This window comes from Temnothorax longispinosus, chromosome 7 (genome assembly GCF_030848805.1).
Source record: "Temnothorax longispinosus isolate EJ_2023e chromosome 7, Tlon_JGU_v1, whole genome shotgun sequence".
NCBI lineage: Eukaryota > Metazoa > Arthropoda > Insecta > Hymenoptera > Formicidae > Temnothorax > Temnothorax longispinosus.
Window position 1 is genome coordinate 17076685 of NC_092364.1, and position 20368 is coordinate 17097052.

Consider the following 20368-nt stretch of genomic DNA (forward strand, 5'->3'; position numbering starts at 1 on the left):
ATAGAAAGAAACAGAAGATTTTTGTGTAAGACTGATATAACCCATATAATTATAGAAAAGCTTGCAATGGAAGATTAACATGAAAATAGATTGCTTTGGCAGTTTGAACATTATTTGCTTAAAATATATTGATTTCATATGAATATCCAAGTATTTTCAGTTATTAGTTTTATATTTCCTCCATATTTTAATTTTTTTTACATAAAAAACGTAAAAATATAATTCTTAAGATATATCAAAGATAGCAGTTTCTTGTGGTACAATTTCTTACGGTTTATTAATAGATTAATAAGCAATTAATAATGTTTGCAGCAATTTAAAATAATTTTTTTATTATAATTGAATGCGAAAAGTGAAAGAAGTTTGGTAATGAGACAGAAAGATAAATATTGACGAAACGTTTGTCAGTTTAGAATATGATCTGTTTACAGAAGTGCTTAAGAACTAAGCACTGGGATTAAATATCTCCTGACATTCGAACAGCCGATTAGCCTACGCGGGAAGCGCTCTTAATTCTTCCAACATCTTCGGCTTCTATAAGGAAATCGTAAAGATCAAATAAAAGGTGATTTGCGGTTAAGTTCATCGCCTCTGAAACCTTGACCGTTACTAGTTTTTCACTTACTTTTATTATTGTGTTGGATTTCACGGCGCGGTGATGCTTATAATAAAACGAAATTGTGAAATTTATTATAACATCTTTATCATTACATAGATTATTTTACTTTGTTTATTATTGTCCGTGTAATGCACACGTTTCACGGATCACGGTGAAGCAGCAATGAAAATAATTACGACTGTTAAATGGTCGATATAATGGCTGAAAGCCCGCTGTATTTACGCGCGTTTATGGAGAGGTATCTTATCAGGCTTGCTTTATATGTCTGTGTTAGCCGGTAGCGGGTGAATGTGGAAAGAGACGTGAATATGTAATGAGTCCTACGAAACCACAGGTATATTGAGCCATCAGGTAGACGAGACAACAAACGATGCTTTTAAAATCTTTAGTCGTCTGGGTTTTATTTATGAGCGTCCGACACACCCCGACTAATTTCTCCAATAACCACGCAAAATTTACTGTTATTGTGTATGGTGAGTTTCCTCGCGCGCATCCGAATGCTTTAATAATGATTAAATGTTCGCACTAATGCGCAATAGAAGATCGCGACAGATATTATTTGTTGATGAGATATTATTATTGCATTCTATCCAAGCATCTTCCATCATTTCAAATTTATTAAAAATTTTTGAACAATTAATAATCTCCAGCGTCATTAATTTTTGACCATGTATCGATACTAATATGAAACTAATACACAGATTTTAAATTAATGTTAAAATTCGAGCAATATTGGAAATAATTATAAATTAATTCAATTAACTTGTTATAATGTAATTGCGTCAAAAGTCCTACTGAAAAGTTCTGCATTGTTATTTTTGCTCGTTAACTTTGAAAAATCTTTGTGCTTATTCTTTTTCAGTCATGAAAAGAGTAAAATTTCGAAAATCATTTTCAATGACTTCGTTCTTATCTTATTATATCTTGTATCCTTAATTTATCAGTGCTATACGAAGAAATGTGCGACAATTTATTTTGCACGAATCTTAGTTTTGCCAAATTTGGGATAAATTCTCTCCAGAAAAACTACTTACTATTATTTTCTTCCTAACATAAATTTCGTGGATTTTCGTACAAATTTTTCTTACAGCCGTTTTGTAGCGACTATTATTTTACGCCAGACATATACAAAAAGCGATTAAGAGCAAAAACGCGAGCATAGTTCAATAAAGAACGAGCGAAGAATAATAAATAATGTGCATAAAGAACTGCAGAAGCAAAAATCGGCAGAATAATCGCAAAGTCGGCAGATAAGGCCCGTATACCTATATGAAATCAGACCAGGACCCGCCAAGCCTTTCGCCCACGGAGTTCAAAGCGTGAACGATTAAAATTGCGGTGGCGACAACGGCGGAGGACGACAGCTCAATTATCATGGCTATACGGTCTCTCAAATTTTAAGCAATTCTTTCTGTCTGCGAATTCAACGATTAATTTGGGAAGTCGTTCTTTGTCAGAAATATATTAAGACATAAATTTTTAAGTTTTATATAGTTAAAAAAAACTTTCAAGATAATTTGCATGATTACGCTTGGAATGCACACTGTGCCCGGTTTCAACTTGTCTCTATTTAAATAAAATCGCATATTAGGCATTAATATAAAAAACATTCTCTCAAAACTAGATGTCAAAGTGTTACAGAAAAAATGACATTTGATTGAATTCTCACTAATCGAATCGATCAAGGAACTCATATGTATATACGTAAACCATGGAGATTGTGAACCACCCTGTATATGCAAGCACGATGCCATTCTAGCAAGGAAGAAGCAGCTGAAAGACCCCTGGTGCGCCCGCCGGTCCTCGGCGCGGCGGATAAATTATTGTTGTTAATGACATATTTATCGGTGGTACCGGGCCGTGGGTACCGGGAAGCGAGACATCGAGCCGCTTCGTCCGTTTCGTGGTAAACCACCGACTCGCTAATGTCTTATTCAACCCATTCAGACCATTTCGGTTTCCGTTTTCGCTTCTACGAAAGATAATAAACACGTGATAGCTATATTACTAACTAGAATTATTTCATTCACATCGTGTCTTCGACAAACAATGTTGCAGCTATTAGGAATTTCTTTCTCATAAATAACGCGCGTAATTAAAGAGAAAAAAAGGGAATTATTAAATCAAGTGTCAAATTCAACTATCAAATTGAATAATAGGAAAGTCCTATCACTAATAATGATAAAATTATATCTGCTGTATATAGCAAATATAATAAATATTATAATGCATTCAACAACAAATTCTGAAAAATTAATTTAAATATTATTTGGCATTATTATTTAAATAGATTTTTCAATCTGTCCATTAAAGATCTTATAAAATCCTAAACAGAGAAATCGCAATTTTGCAATTAAAATATATCTTTCTAAATCAAAATATGTGATTCACCTAAAAATCTTTTTTACCCGAATATAAACACACATAAATAAGAATGGTATCGCTTGTTCGATGTCAACAAATAAATTAGCGATTACATCTCATCATCTATGATAATTTTTACACGATAGGAAGAGCTGTTCAAAACAATCTTATTGAATACATTAATAAAGTGAAAAATGTTATCGAAATTCGTCGAAAACGTTTTTATCTATTTGCACACCGTTCTCGTGCAAGAAAAATTAATTCAAATTTTCAATGATGAATATTAACAGTTTATCGTTCGATGCACTCTCGGATTAGTGATGGTTAGTGGAGATTAAGGTGCCGCAATGAATGGCGACTGTTTTCTAAACCTGAGAAGAAGTTCAATAAATTGCGGGTATGAGATCGTAGGCAGCTTTTGGCAAACTTCTACTGTGCGTATAAAAAAGATAAGAGAGGAGACATATACAAGTCATCTCAACGTCGCTTTCGCACGTGTGTTCGTCTTTCGAGTCGAGAAATCTCGCGCGAGCCTTTTTGCAGCGCCGAATCATTCTTTAATGATGATTAATGAACGACCCGTATTTCTTTCGTTTACATTACATAAAGTCCACCTTCGCTAATTAGCTAAACCGGCCGAAATCCAACGAATCGTGGGCACGGAACGTTTGTCGCAATGTCCAACGTCATGCAGTCGTATTAAGCGAGCGCTTAATTATTTTGCCAATTCCGCAATGACAACCGCTGAACCTGTTCTTGTGACACAAAAAACATATGTGACGCGTAACAATGTGTCAGGCGGCATGAATAGTGCATATATATGTCAAAGGATGACAGTAATGAGATTTTTGCGAACGGACGATGACCTCGACCGTGCATATCAGAGAAGTTATTTAATGAATCAGTAATTTTCTCTCAGAAAAACGATAAGTCCAAAAAAGTAATATATATCTCATATTTCGATTAACTGGAACTAATATCAGAAGAAATTGCATTTTACTTTTGATGATGTAATCTCTCCTTAATTCATTCGGATAATAACATACTATTTGAAAATATTAGCCAAGCAGTCGAATTGTAATTTATCCAGATAATGCTTCCGCTATTACTCCAATAACTGGGTAGCTGATTTCTTAATTATTTCGAGTTCTAATTATTCTCGTTCCATCTAACCGCGTGAATTATCGCGTGTTTGAATATAGATCGTAACTAATTTTTGCTTACGTTCGTGTGTGAGGAACAGTTAGAAAACTATTAGAAAATAAACATCGGAATAAGAAGCTAAAGTGCAACGAAATGGACATAAGTTATCACAATAGATTTTTATAGAATATAGATCAAAGCATATATGCTGGATAAATCAAATTCGACTGTTTAGCTAATATTTTCAAATAGTACACTGTTGGAAAATTTGTGTTAAATATAACATAAATCGCATGTCCAAAACGGTCCACTCAATTTTTTGTGTTAATTTAACATAATATGGATGTGTTAAATGGTAACACTGATACTATGTTAAAATATTTCAACATAAAAGAAATGTAATTCTGATCGTAATTTAACGTTAATTATGTGTACAATTAACATAACTTTTATGTTGAAGTTAAGATTGTAAGATAAAATCAACACTCTTTTTATGTAAATTTTTATTCCCACTTCTGTTATAGAGTAAAATCAACATTCTTTTTCTGTAAATTTTAACACAATTTAATAAATACGTTCAAATTGTGTTACTTTAACATATTCTTTAAATTATTTTAATAATTTTACATTTTAAATTTGTTAAGCTCAATTAACATAGCAGGCATATGTTAAATCTACACATGTATGTGTTGATTATTTTACACAAACATTTTAACAAGGACCTTTTTTAACAAACTTACAAAAATTTTCCAACAGTGTATGTTATCTGAATGAATTATGGAGGGATTCATTAAAAACAAAATGCAATTCCTTGTGATAGTATCTGATGCAGTAATTTACAAAAATAACGGAATATCGCCGGAAGACGATAATAGCGTTCGAAACCAATATTGGCGCATTACACGCCGCCGGCGCAATTTTTCAGGACGGCCGAAAAGCGCGCATCTATCGCGGAAAGAAGGTAATTAAGGTAAATCTCTAATTACCTTGACGCGGTCGAAGGGCGTTAGAGCCGCAAGGCGCACAAGGGGAGAGGAAGTCCTGGGGCAAAGATAATGACAACTCGCTGTAATTACGCATATTGAGCCGCGGCATAATTTCACAACGGAGGGAGAGCGAAAGGGCACTCTCGCTTAGCATTCAAATTGGCCGTGTCAAATATTCGTTGTCTGTCCACCGGCTTTTATTCCGAGTTCGCACGCCTGTAGGCCGTAAATAATGCAGATTGCGGCGGTGCCGTTTCAAAGACAGAATTCGTGACAGAAACCGTTGACAGAAACCATCACTTATCTTCCGAATAAGAATGATGATCAAAATGAATTACATCTTCAATTATACATACATTCGATAAGTAAGAACCTTGAATCCTATTCCCGTCGCGCATTTAACACTAAACGTATCGATCGATGGCAATCTAATGGCACTCGAGCTTCATATAAATATTATACTTTCTATACTTTCGTATTTGACAAATAGCAACACTTTATCTATAATCAATAGTAAACGACCGTTTATGCAACTGATATTTATGCTGAATAATCAAGAAACAAAGTATGATTTTAGTAAAATAAAGTTTTATGATACTAATGTTTCAAAAACAGTTAATTAATATATAATTAAAGTAATTTAAATCGACCTGACTGGCAATATATATAACAACGTCTTTCCGATATAAACATTGTGTTCATATCGGAAAGACGTTATATATATTGCCAGTCAGGTCGATTTAAATTACTTTAATTGTTATTCTATATACTGGCGAAAGAAATTTATTATTCTGTTAATTAATATACACTGATTTTGCAAATATTCTAAATATGTAATCAGTATATCATTCTCTTGATAAATTGTACACAAACGTCACATTTATGTGTTTATCAATTGCAACTTTTATGAAGTAAAACAACTCCGGAAACATCAAACGTAATTAAAGTAAAACGTCTCCTATTCGTGCGTGTCATTGAATACGCCCGGTTCGTCGATCGGGAGCATCTTAAACGAGCCACACCGCCGGTAATTTTCATGCATACATCTATGAGCAAGTAATTGCTAATTTACATAATGACCACATAAAGTGCCATCTTACTTGATGGAACACGCGAACTCCTTTACCACGAAGTCCAAACTGGAAATCGTTCTGGGTTATATACTCTAAGTTATCCGCAAATGTCCTCTCGATAAACGGTAACTCCAAAAATCGCGTGGAATGCCGTAACGACGGACGCTGAATAAACCAACGTACGAACCAGAATATCCACGGGATAATCAGAATAAATCACGCTTAATAAGCGGCGATAGTCGAATGAACACAAATATCCACATAACTGCGCGAGATCTGTTTTTAATAAGTATGATACGCCTTATTCTAATTTCGAACCGATATATCCCGTGTAAAATAAAATTGCGCTACAATTACGTTAAGCAGACGCGGCCAACGGCTGTAGCGTGATCGTTGCCGATGGTAGCAAACGTGTAAAAACGGTGTACACGGGGGACACATGCTTACGTGCTGCGATTCGGATATCGACCCCCCACGAATCCGTACAAATCGGAAATTAGATCCCAGACTGGGTCGCGAGAGCTTCCCGGGAGAGAAAAAGAGAGAAAGAAGGAGAAAAAGGGAGAGAGGGTGCTCGGTTATTCGCGGAGACTGTAATTGGAGTCCGGAATCCTGAAATACGAGGCGGACTCTGGGCCACCTGTCGAAATGGATCGCGGAACGATCTCGACGGTACGAGGCGGCTGCGAAGCCAATAAAAAGAAAACTCACGCGAGACATATACGATATATATATGTGACGCGAACACACCGGGATCAATAAAGAATGTAGGCGTATGTACAACTATCGACGAAATCTAGAGAAATATTGAGCCACGAGGAGGCGGCTATCGACGAAATCTCGACGAGAAGCTTTAACGGTATGCGGGGACCGGTTGAGGGGCCCATAATGGCAGAACAGCGTTGAATTTACTGATCGACGAAGTTTGTCGATTCCGTGTGTAAGCCGTTGGCGTACATTGTTGTCCAAAAAGTATTGTGACACGAATCCATTTGGCCATTTTTATTATTAACCCGTTTAAATAAATATTCGCGGCTTCACAGCGAGCAAAACACGATTTCACGCTCACATTGTTATCAATATTGTGTTATTTTTATGCAAAGATAGCCGAACTTACATATATACAGCAAAATTTTCGAAAATGCAGCTTGATACGAAGCTTTGGCGTAAAGTTATGAGTCTATTTGCACTAGTAATGACATAAACTTAACTTTATTAACGTTTAGGTTTTCTTAATGACGTTCCTTTTTGTCCAAAAACGCTCTAAGTAATTTATTATTTGTCAGCGAAACAGGGAATAAGAGTAAGATCGATGCATATGTTTTCATTTCGGTCCCACTATCCACTACGCAATGCGAAATTTTCAAAGTTGGTCAACAGTAAAAAAAATATATGTTTCAAGTTTCAACTATATTATCACTTAACAAAATCTTTAATGAAAAAGAGGAGAACAAATTTTTTGAGTACTTATCGACTACTTATCGATTTTTGAGTACTTATTTGAGTACATTAATAATACTCGGGAAAATTTTATTAATTTACGCTATGCGAATATAATTTGATCATAATGAGAAATCAATGTATTATAATATTATGATCAAATTATATTCGCATAGCGTAAATTAATAAAAATTTTCCCGAGTTATTCTAATAATAAATATGTATTTAATAATCCTAATCTTATTATTAATATATTTATTGCATCTACTATTTTGCCTCCTAAATTTCACGCACGTGATTTAAATTGCACAAGGCATACGAGCATCCTTTAATCCGTTCGCAACGGGTCACAAGAGTGCATAAAATCTAACGAGATTATATGATCGCATAGCATTGTCTACACGAGAAGTTACGACTCCAAGCGAGGAGCCTGTCGTTTCATTCTTATTTTCATTTATGTCTAACAGCCGATCACCTTTGAAACGGTAAAGCGATGAAGTGACCGTACACTAAGCCGCCGTTGTACATTAAACCGCGATCGTGGACAGCGGCGAAAGGTGAAGTCGATGTTGCGGTCAAACTAAAACGATTGGCCCGATCGCGAAAACAGTGGCGGTTGATCGCGCTTTCTTCAAAGGAGAGGAAATAAATTTTTTTTATATAATTATAATAGGGGAAAAAATGTGGTTACATACACCAATATAGGCATATTTGATCAGGCGAAATCATGTCTGAAGAGCAAATCTTAATAAAATAATAATGTAACCATTTGTACAAATTTATTACTTGAATAAGAGCGTAATTGATTTAAATAAAATTATGGTTACATCGATATAAAATATCGATTTCGATATTCGAGGTTCGAATAATCATCAGCGTTCCTTAGTGATATCTAAAGGCAGCCGTTTCTAAGATAAGTTCTAAGTGCATTGCAGAGAGAAGATATCTTGCTAAACGATTACGTTCAGCCTAAATCAACAGCGAAAAATGCATATAGCGTATATAGTTAAACATCGTTTCTACGTCATTAAAATTTTAGTTGCTAATGAGAGAAGGTTCGCAACAGGTTACTAACTCCGACATACAGGTTGAAGAGACTACCTAACTAGCTTGGCCTGTTCATAGATCAAAACAATTTACCGAGATAACTGTAACAGGGAACTCGCGTATGCTGGCCGACATTAACACGCATTGGTCTAGGTGGTCAATCTCGGTGCGAGATGATTGATAACTCTCTTGTAAGCGTTATCAGCCGCAGCGTGCACGCTGTTATGTTCACGTCAGGGACGTGACACTGATAGACGAGTTTTACCTTTTCTCCTCTCTTTCCCTTCGGCTTTCCGACTGTAACTTGTTGCCTTTAATTGTCGACGTGTTAAACGCGCTCTCTTTATGATTCTAGCCCTACTGATTTTCGATTCCCCTTCGTCTATTACACACAAGGACAGAAATATCTGTTAGTTTTATGAATTATAAAAAACCCTATTATAGATATTAACTAAATTAAAATAATTTAGTTGAGAATATTTGTCCATATTTGTCCAAAATTATACGTAGAATGATAACTTAATCTTTTAAACTCATTCATAGCTCGATAAGATCATTTTTCATTTTCACAGAAATGTTTATTCTTTTTTCTGAATTATAAGTTGCGCACAGCAAAAAACTCTCTTCCCTAAAAATACTTTCTTAATCATGCTTAATCACGGAGTTACCCAGAAATTATTAGCTTCAAAAAGTTGGCCGGTCCTATATCCCTCTATATCGCTACCTGAGCTACCTTACAATCGTGAAGAAGCAGCATTAACGGCGCATTCGTATGCAGAGTCGAGTACCAGCTCTCGATCACGGGCGGCTCCTTCTCTCTCGGACGACTTCCTCTCCCTTGGAAGCCCCCTTTTCCAAGCTCGCGCCGGGCCCTGAGCGATTGCAGCGTCGACAACTTGAAGTACATATAAACTCACGTATATGCGTAGGCAGACCGACGGCACGGAAAGCCGCGTGACAAGAGCGTAATGAATCTACCTCTCCGAATGAGCATACTTAGGATGGTCTCAAGATAGAAACGCTGCTCGTGGTGGAATTCGAAAACTGCACGCGATTAATGTCGCTGCAACGAGCGAAAAGATGTGAACAAAGTCGTCGGTCGGAGCGGTCGAGACGGTCGAAGCGCGCATTACGGCGTCCTCTTTCGCGGATAATCCTGCGATCAGCGGAACCTAATTATCCCGTTCTCTCGTTCGTAATTCCGCGAGCGATCGTCGCTAATCTCCATTTCAATGTTTAAATTCACGTCGGCCGGAGGGAATCGTCGCGATTAAGACCTTGAGTAAGGACTGATCAGAAACATTCTGTACGAGTTTAAGATATTTCACGATAACACGACGAACCATAAGATCCGACTAATGAGCGTGGAGCGAGGGAAGGAAACCGCTCGGTGGCGCGCAGTTATCTCACTCGAAGCTCGCGTTTCAGCGAAGAACGGCTATGCAAACAACCGAGAACTGGTCGGGAATCGTTCGGCAAGTGTGTAAGTACTCTTCAGGCGGAGACTGCGGGAAATCATCGACGCGGCGCGGCGGCCGACCGCGAATCGCCACGGCCGCCGCCAGTTGCGTCCGAAGAACGATTCTTCGACTAATCGGGCGATCCGCACCGAGAAGAACCTACCTCCATCGTTTCCATCATACGTTAGCTCGCGGCCGCTGTTTCCTCGCAATAAACCCGCGGTGCGATTCTCTTAATTACGTTCGCACGGACGATAATCTCAGGCCTCGTTAAGTGCGGTGCGCGAGATCGCGCTGCCGGTGCGCGTCCGAGATGAAACGATTTCAGCGGGAATAAGTGGGATAGGTAAGGGACGCAGAGTGCTTTCGGTAGGTGTGCGGCAGGAATAATAGCGAAGGACGCCTAATAAACCTGCGGGTGTCCCGCTGCGCGGAAACAGGACGCGCCGGATGAGGCTGTGAGCCAATTACGGGGCCCCCGCGCGAAGATCTCAAGAGTCGATTTATATGACGCTCGTGTTGTCTGTATATATGTCCTTGGCGAAGACCCGGACTCACCTGAAGAAATTACGATAATGCGGCGGGACAAAAACTGAAAACGACGAAAACCCGACGCATTCTTTAAATGTCAAATTTTTAGCGACAACATATTTATATACTTATCTTTCACACTTATTATACTGTTGAAATATAGAAATCTCTTGTGTCTCTGACTTTTGTTTTTAATATTTTTCTATGATTGCATATTTTTGCTTGATTAATTTGAAAAATCTATGCGTCTTTTTACGATAAATATAAATATATATTTGTAATACTAACAAGATTAAAAATCAATAATATTTGTCGTACTGTTTCAATACAATTTTTACAAGAAATATTTCGCAATATTAAACCTATAACTTTCAATTTTTTTTACAGAAGCTCCTGGAGAACTTGGATGGGTGCTGACTCTTGTGATAGTGTCCTTAGTATCGGCCGGTATCGGAGCGGTAGTGATGATGACTCTTCTCCATTGTCGAAGGTTAGTATTATTACTTTTTAATGAAAAGTGTATATTTTTTTGGTGAATGTAAGTGAGAGAAAAGAAATAATCGAAAATTACCTTCGCGCGACACGGAACCAACTACCTATTTCTCGTTAAATTTACTGGATAAAATCAATCAGAGTTAATGGTCGCACAAATTGAAATCCTATTGCACGCTAGCCAGTGCAATCTTCACGGAGACGCTTCTCTCGAAGGCTTCGCGGAGAACAGTGAAGCACTACGATACGGATCATCGCGCCGACAGATTCGCGAACCGATCGCGGTTTCATCTTACAGCCGCACGCGGTCGATTCTCTTAAATTACCACCTACCGGCGATACGTAATCGAACGAGTCGATCGACACTAAGAACGAGGATGAAGCAGTCGCTAACTAGATCGATTCGGTATGAATCCGGCAAGTGACAAACTAAAGGGCGTCGAAAGAGCAGAAAAAGAAGAAGGAAATGGTACACGAACACCATTACTAGAAAGAATCATGACTGCGGTCAGATCTCGATTAGAATTCCTGAGTAGCCAGGAAACGAGGGTTTTCGTGATCGCAATCTCCTCATCCTCCTCTACGTCCTTCTCATAGAAGATGATTTATTAAACTTGATTGCCAACTTGCATGTTCCTTCACTTATAATTTTCAGGAAAAAAATGGTTATATAAAATGATTTAGAGCATTCCTTTTTAATAAGTTGATTATCCGATGTAATATGAGTAATCATTACTGACTTATGTTCAACAAAATATTCCTATTTGTCGTCACTTTAAAGTAATTAATTAAAAGAACCAATTATATTATTATCACAATTATTATCTTTATAAAATAACTAATGACAAATATTTCTCAGAATTCATCGATATTTCTATTTGATCTGTTACAGGATAAAAAGTGCCGGTGGCAGAGGTAAGCAAAGTTCTGTCAAAGTATGCATAATCCTCGCGTTCGCCACGAAATACTATGGTCGGTTATACTCTTTTCGTTTATACTTTTAATGTAACATAATATAGGTCCTATCGTAAGTTTTTGTACGTACGAGACGAATTTTATTATGCAAACGTGGACCGGTCTACAAAAATCATTCATAAGAAGCAGGGTAGGGTTACGGTACGTAGGGTTACGATTAGGTCGGTCAGAATAAAGGGAGGTCTGGATTTACTGCCGAGACGCGAGCTAGCCCCCCAATTATGTCGAATTAACATACCATATTCGGCGCGGCGGGTTCGCGGCGGCGCTGACAGGTCAGATTCAAAATGATTCCCAATTATCCGAGACTCCCCTACTGAGTTACCTGCTCGCGGGGCCCTTCTACTCGTTAATATACGACATCCACATTCACAATAATATTATCTCGGATGTGCTTTATAAGAGACCCCACAAAAGGTATACCTTAAAGAGAGCGCTCCTCGCTTTGTCATGTCATAAACTTCAAGTTGTAGAAAAATACGGCGAAATATGGATGAGAGAAACGTTCATGAGAAAATGACATCAATATGATACGCTTCAAAGAGATATGTGACATGGAAAATTATATCAACTTTGATTTGAAATCTGCGATATAACGTAATATTTACCATATCGTATTAATTAATTTCATTTTCATTACGTAAACATATGAAAGTATCGTTAAATAGTGTTGTAACGTAAAATGTTGCAGAATAAACTGTTTACTCGCATTGATCTCTCATCGCGCGATCTCTAAAATGGGCGTCGACAATAATGTACTCGCCTCTATGCTGTACGATCCTAAAAAAAAAATAGGGCGACAATCAGTCGAATCAATAAACGTGACGGTTCGAAAACATGAGACACGTTCGTAAGGTATACCATGTCTCTTATCAGGAGATAAAGGGGATATACCTCTCCACCTCGTGTTCGCGAAGGCAGTCTCACGATGTCGCCGTCGCCATCTCCGTCGTAACCAACGACGACCGTCACGGTTTCAGACGGTGAAAGGACTCGAACGCGAAGAGCGAAACCCCATTGCGGAGACCCCCATACAGACCTAATACACGAGCGTGCGCGTGCACGGCGGTGGGCTGACGACGCGCGACGACGGGCACGTCGGCGCGAAGAGGAAAGAGAGCAACACCGTCGTAGCATCGAGTGCCAGCATCGATTGGAGTTTAATTAGTTCGCATAATGCAAACCGTTCATGGCGGTATAAACTACGAGACCGTGTTGCTGCACGTTCTCCGTCGTGCTAGTTAAAGGATATAAAGGCCTTCACACACAAATCGACGGAAGACGTAAGACGTAAATCGTAAGGAAATCCACCAATCAGAGTCGACTATTCCCCTCTTTAAGAGGGAAGAAGAGGGGAATAGTCGACTCTGATTAGTGGATTTCCTTACGATTTACGTCTTACGTCTTCCGTCGATTTGTGTGTCCGGGGCTTAATCGGGCAATGCGATGCGATGCGACGCGACGCGACATGACGCGACGGACAGACGACCGCGGCCGGGCGACATAAAAGACAGTGAAACGCTTCTAATTAACTTTCTGATTTAAAATCAGCCGCAGCGCGATACGATCGACGAGCGAACGGCGGCGAACGTAAAAAGACGATGAGCGAGCGGAAAGACAGGAGGGGGAATTGTGCTACTGCCTGGGATGTAGGGGTCACCCGAATTAATTATCCAACACTCGTTTCATTGAACCTTTTGAATCACTATCGGGTCCTCGCGATTTAAACTCTAACCTGCTTAAATTCTAAACTAAAGCCTAAATTTCAAGGTAAAAGATATTTACTTGAATGTGAGAAGTAAAATATGTGAAATATTAAAAAAATATATTTATCAAACTTTAAAATATCTAAAAAAAGAGATCGAACTGTCTAAAAAATTATTGATATTCTTCATTATCTACTATATAACATTGCATTTTTTTGCATTATTGTAAATTGTAAAAGCATCTTGAAAAATATAAGCAAAAAGATATTTAAAAAAAATTTTTTTTAATTGACTACAAGTAAACTGAAATAAGATTGTTTGGTAATGATATTATCAGTTTTCGTTCTTTTCGCATAAAAATAATCGTCGAAGGTGGTCCGCGCGGAGGCGAATTTGTATTTGCAACCTGCAAGAACGCATAATTTCGTTGTTTTCGCTCCAGGGGCGAGCTCACTAGTCCGGTTTTAGAACGGATAACCGGCACGAATAACCAAGATACAATTACACGTTAAGACGCGATGATTTATTGCAAAGTACCGCTTGAGACAACGGGTCTGTTAATCGCGTAATAGTATGTAGAAGAGGAAATTTCTCAATGACAAAATAGAATTCTAGCGTTAAAGAGATCTTATCGTCATTTTTTAGGGCCGTGAGAGCTTGTCACAAAAGAGTAAATGGCTTACTCTCTTATGACAAGAGTAAAGCCTTGCAAAAATATTAATTTGGATAAAATATATATAAGTGTTAATATATACACACATAAATATATCTTATTTACACAATTTTTTTTCAAAAATCAAACGTCTAACGTTATCCTTAAAATAATTAATTTATGCACAAGATGTCACATGACTAACTTATTGTATACTTTGCGTATTCTGGAGATAAAATGTAATTAAAAATTCTAATATGAAAATATTAACTTAATTAGTTTCCGAATTACAAAATTGGCCAAAGTATAGTATTCACGCATTTAATTCCGGGTATAAGAGTATAACAAATAAAAGAATAAGTAATAAATTATTTATTTCATGATTGCCTCGTCGACGACCGGCGCCTCCCAAACTTGCTCCTCCTCGCAGGACTCCTTCGTTGCACACATAATACTCGTGAAACATGATTAATTACGCTCGTGTGCACTTTGCATGACACTCTGAGTTTAATTGTACGCGACGCGTAATTCGCGAAATATGCGAGAAATTATTAAACGATCAATATATATCATGGTTATTGAAATCACTCGAGTTGGCAAGGCATTGCTCCATTCTTTCAAACTGCAAGTAACGACTAAATCACATGTAACTGACAAACATCAATTCTTCCACGTGTCTTCAAAGAAATAACTATCGCAATAAAGCTTACACGAATTTGTAATTTTCATCCCTTTTCGCTTTTATTCGAATATAAATAAATAAATCGTGTGAAATAACTGTATCCATAAATAATCGTAAGTCTCAATACGTTTACGAGTTGTTAATTATGAGGGTTAACCAACTGCGTCGTTTGATAAGTATAATTATTAAAGTCAATCATAGAAAGTGATCGCGTTTCCCGTCTTCTAGTACCTGTCGCGATCACGTCTCGAGCATGTCTCACTGATCATAAATGCACATAACCTGTAATAAAAAGTCCGCAGAGAGAAATAAAAAAAAAACTCACCGGCCGATGCGCAACAGCGGAGTTGTAATTCTGCGTTGATCTGTAACATAGAAATATTTTTACATTAAAAACAGTGTCCACAAGATAATCAATACTTCAAGTAAATAATTATCGCGCCCGTGTTAAATTTAAAAAAACGTAATTTTAACAAATATCTCATTTTGAAATGCTAATGCGAGAAACAATCGCGGCCGCCGTAAGCGGCCGCATATTTCCGCATTAACTCATTCACATAACTATACATAATTCGCGGAAAATCGTGCAAGCAATATTACCGTGCGAATAAAAAAGAGACGCGACGTTGGCGACGTAATATCTTTTCTCGCATATGCGGAGTAACGGAGATCGAACTCCGTTACTCCGAAATTGCGCCGGAGTTGAACCTCGAAAGTGACGAAATTCACAGACCACCAAAATAATAAATGAATAATAATTACTCACCTCACGGTCGCTCCGCCGTCGCCCGATGCCTCCCAGGCCTCCTCCTCCTCTCCTCGTTCCTCCGTTGTCGCGTCCCGGCGGCGCACTCACTCACGATATTCACTCATTCACGCACGAAAAAATATCGTCGTTTACGATCGCGCGACACTTTGCACGGCACTCCCGGTATTAAATCTCGCGACGCGGCGCGTATACTTAATTACACGGCGACGGAAGAATTACGTCGGAGAAGCTACGAACGAAACTGTATACGATCCGCTCGATGCCCGTCGACCCGTGATGTCCCGCAGGTACTTACTTAGACGCGACGAGTGAGTTGAAGATGGCGGTGAGAATTTCGTAAATCGCGCGGCCAACTTCACTCGCCACCTCGCCAGGAGCAACCGTCTGAACCGTCGCGAGGACGCTACACTTGCTGTTCCCACACCTGTACTTTTCGCACCTTGAACAACGAATATAATGTCGAGATTACTTTTACGTATTGCAATATGCGCGACGTAAGAGGAATAAATGTATGAATCAAGGTGAAAGAGAAATAACCGCGGGACATGCCAACCGAAAATAACTGCTTTACTGATTGCGAGGCGATTTTAATTAACTGCTAATTAAATCATCAATTTATTAAACATTCACATGTCTATCTTCCACGATTCCCAAATATCAAAACATGATTAAATAGGTACGAGGTTAAACGTACGACGTTAATAGAGACTGCTAATTAAACACGTCGTGGCGTTATTCGCTTTAGGATCCGCGCTCGTATCGATCCTTTATCCGTGTTCCGAAAACTTCATTAATTCTAAAGCCGCGCGACAGGATACGAGTCAATTTGATGGTAGCGAAAAGCGAGATCGTCCGAAAGAATGTAATCGAAAGTCAATATCATCAAATGCGATATACCTCGGTATCCGTATCAATTTCGCGAAGCTATGTATATAAGCATACGATATATCCGAGTTTTTAATCTGGACCGCCGGATTCGTGTACTTATTGCTCCGTGCTGCGATCCGATGCGAATGACTGTTGTTAAGTTGTTTAGCGTTTGCGCCGCTAAGGCGCTAAGTACCTACCGCCCCGCGCCCGCGCCCGCGCCCGCGCCCGCGCCCGCGCCCGCGCCCCTACCGGCTCGAGTCTCGTGTCTCGTCGCGCGAATACAAACAAGCGCGCTGTAAAAAAAACGCCAAGGCCGCGTGCCAACCTACTTCTTCTGCCCAAAACGTTATAAAATAGATGTACATACACTGACCGGCAGGAATGCCTGGACATTTTGATATGTATATGACATATATTGTACATGTACATGTATATGTATATGTATTATGTCCAGGTATTCCTGCCGGTAGAGTGTACGTATGTACGTCGAATATTTTATTTCTCATAATTTCAATTAACCCTTCGCAGGACAAGTGAAGCTTTAAAGATCCGGTCGATATTTCAGTTTTGAATTTTTCGGAAACTTTACGGACTCATAAAAAAAAACCTAAACAAGAATCAAGCATATATCATATATAACGGTATAAATAAATTCTTAAAGCCTTCAAAAGTATACTTAAATTTTTTCCGATTTTTTATGGCACTATTACAGCTTGAAAATCTTAACTGGCCTAAAAGACCCACACATGTTCAACGGAAGCAGCAAAATTAGACACGTTCTGCGAAGGGTTAACTATTAATAAATGATAATTAATCACACTACGCTTTTTAAGTATTGTACACTAAATAGAGTACTTCATATCTGCGCATATTTTATAATGTGTTTTATAATGAGATTCGATTAATATTTGATTTATCGAAAAAAAGTGTGCTTTTTAAATTAATATCTGTTAACATATAAAGCATCGAAACGCAGTCTTATATCTTTATAAGACTTTTTATTAGAAATATTTCAATATTGCCAGTATCTCTTTCAGATATATAACTTCAGCATTATAAAAATTAATCCGCAATTTAAATCAATAATGGGCCTGACTGAACGTTCAATCGGAGCTTGCGAAACCTAACTTGATGCCGACATTTTATATAAGATTACAGATAATTGAATATCCTGCCGGGCAAAAAATAAATTAGCAAAAGTTCGTTAATAGTACATTCTTCCATGCATAAGGATTGCTTTAAGTGCCACTGGGCGAGCAGCGCGTTAATGGACGGCTGAAAGAGGTTGCTCTCGCGCAAAAAAGAACGGGAGGGCCCGTACCATACACGTTAGATTGCCGTGCGATCCTCCGTATACAATGACGATCGAGGAGTCGAGTAGAAAAGGTGAATCGAATCCGTTAATCGGCTTATCGCGCCGACTGGAACGATATTTTGGATCAGTCGATGTATAATACGTCAAGAAATCGAGATGCTCGCTACATGCGTTCAACAACCTTTTATATACATATATTGATGCGATCAGCTGCAAAACCTTTTGTCGTATAAATTGAAATTTTATATCAAGTTGATTACAACAAATTCATTGAATTATACAATTACGTTAATAACACATGAGTTACGTACAGTTAATTGAACAAAGAATAATTTAAATATAAATAGTTTTACTCTATATAAAATAATACTTCTATCTATTACTTCTCATTATCATAATTTCTAGCACTTTATTTCATCAGAATTTTAATTTTAGTATCTTAATTTTATTATCAAGAGATTCTTAATATCAAATGATAAAAACGTAACGAGAAACAGAAACAATAACACATTAAAACTTATTCGAAAACTGATTTAAAAAATTATTTAAATTTTTCAAATTCTGCGGGACATTGCATCATTTATTAAGAAGTAATAAATAAAACATTAATTTAATACAATGTCTCTAACATATTTAATCTGTAACGTTCATTGTATTTAAACAACAAGAAAACTGTAAGAACATGTATATAACTGTAAGTAATCTAACTTATGCTCCGAACGGATTTTATCGTAATAAATTATATTAAATTCTTGTCGTACGATATCTCACACGTGACACAACAGTGGAAGGCAGGAAATGAGTTCTACTCGAGGTTCTACTATGCCTTTAGCTATCTGATCGTGACGAAAGAGCGTAACACTTGCCCTTCTCTTCCCTCTCCCCCGTCGTGACGACATATTCTTCAACGTCACACCTTTCACGAATCGCCCAATTAATATTCTACCCATCTATCCTAATAATTGATATGCCACAGGTGATACGGCGCGACGATCTGGAAGAACGAACGGATTAAATTATCTGAACTCATTCGGAAGATTAAAACTATGTCAATAATTGCACAGAAACGTCGATTTCTAGCTACTTTATGCACGGATTGATATATACATTTTCGCAAATTGAGCAAGATTATATATATCCTATAACTTTTACGTTACATCGCCGCTAATAAAATTTATATTGTGACAATAATCGAAGAGTAATATAGCTACCTCATGATTAGAAATTTTGGATCAGAAACGAAACATTATTTTATATTATGTAGAGATATTCTTACTTCAGAAAAGCGAGGTAGGTATATCTATCGGAATTTCGAGCATTTAGAAAAATAGGATGAAACACATCGTTGTATGTAAGAGTCGAGTAAAATTAATAGGGAACGGAAGAGAGAAAATGATCAGAAACTTGGAGGGATAAATAATGTGTTATACGGTACAATCACGCTGGAATTTTGTCACACTGGTTGAATCGTAACGAGAACTGGTTCAATACCGTTGCGAAATGACCTGAGGATAAATCGTCGTGTTCCTGATCCGCTCTCGCAATAAGCAGATTAGCAGCGGAATGTTAAGTCGCAAGTCGTAATCGCGCTCGATATCAGCGTACTGTTAATAAATAAATGCGATTTACACTTTTCATTTCGGCGTTAATCGACGACATCGAGCAATCTGGTAGCATTAAGCAGAGTATAGTCACGCATAATTGTAGAGATATAACGGATTCTCCCCCTTTATTATTACGACTTAAATCGCGTCAGATCGAGGCAGTAATAGAAGGGTACAAAATATATATGCTTAGTTCAAACTAATGACTTTTTAACGAAGCTAGGAAATAAGGAAATAGAATATCTACGACTATGATCGTTTTACAGTTAACTGAACATTTCGTTAATCCATTATTTAGCAACAAAATCGCAGGTTAATTGTACGTTAAGCAGTAAAATTAAAATTTTTCATTTTTTACACATAAGAAACTAAATTTGATATTTTTGTTTCTCGTAGATCAATCGAAAATCTTTAGACAGTTAATGAATAGGGAGAAAATTAGAGGTTTGATTAATCGGTGAAACCAGGTTTAAAAACACCTAATGCCTAAAAATGCTATAAGCGAAAGTAATCATCTATATAGAATAATATGGCTGTAGAGCAAGTAGACCGAAAGAATTATGAGCGTGTCAAGGTTAAAGTTATCAATTACCACATCAGACTTCCATAAAAACGTGAGCGAAAGTGCGCTCGAATCAAG

The 20368-nt window shown here is 37.7% G+C and overlaps 1 protein-coding gene and 1 long non-coding RNA gene across 3 annotated transcripts in view; one reads left to right on the forward strand and one right to left on the reverse strand.

The window, feature by feature from the left end:
- Positions 1 to 17030, reverse strand: part of LOC139816019 (uncharacterized) — a 140560-nt gene extending 123530 nt beyond the window's left edge. The window contains exons 1-3 of one of the 2 annotated variants that reach the window (XR_011732893.1): positions 16837 to 17030; positions 15937 to 16378; positions 15496 to 15535 (exon numbers count right to left, since the gene is read on the reverse strand). This is a non-coding gene — a long non-coding RNA (uncharacterized lncRNA). Of the gene's footprint in view, positions 1 to 15329; positions 15536 to 15936; positions 16379 to 16836 lie in introns of those variants that run through there. The other variant, XR_011732892.1, reaches the window with a different exon arrangement.
- LOC139816017 (uncharacterized) overlaps positions 1 to 20368 on the forward strand; it is an 80961-nt gene that overhangs the window by 49745 nt on the left and 10848 nt on the right. The window contains exons 3-4 of the mRNA XM_071783308.1: positions 11051 to 11153; positions 12048 to 12070. Coding sequence (XP_071639409.1) covers positions 11051 to 11153; positions 12048 to 12070 — 126 coding nt within the window. The remainder of the gene's footprint in view (positions 1 to 11050; positions 11154 to 12047; positions 12071 to 20368) is intronic.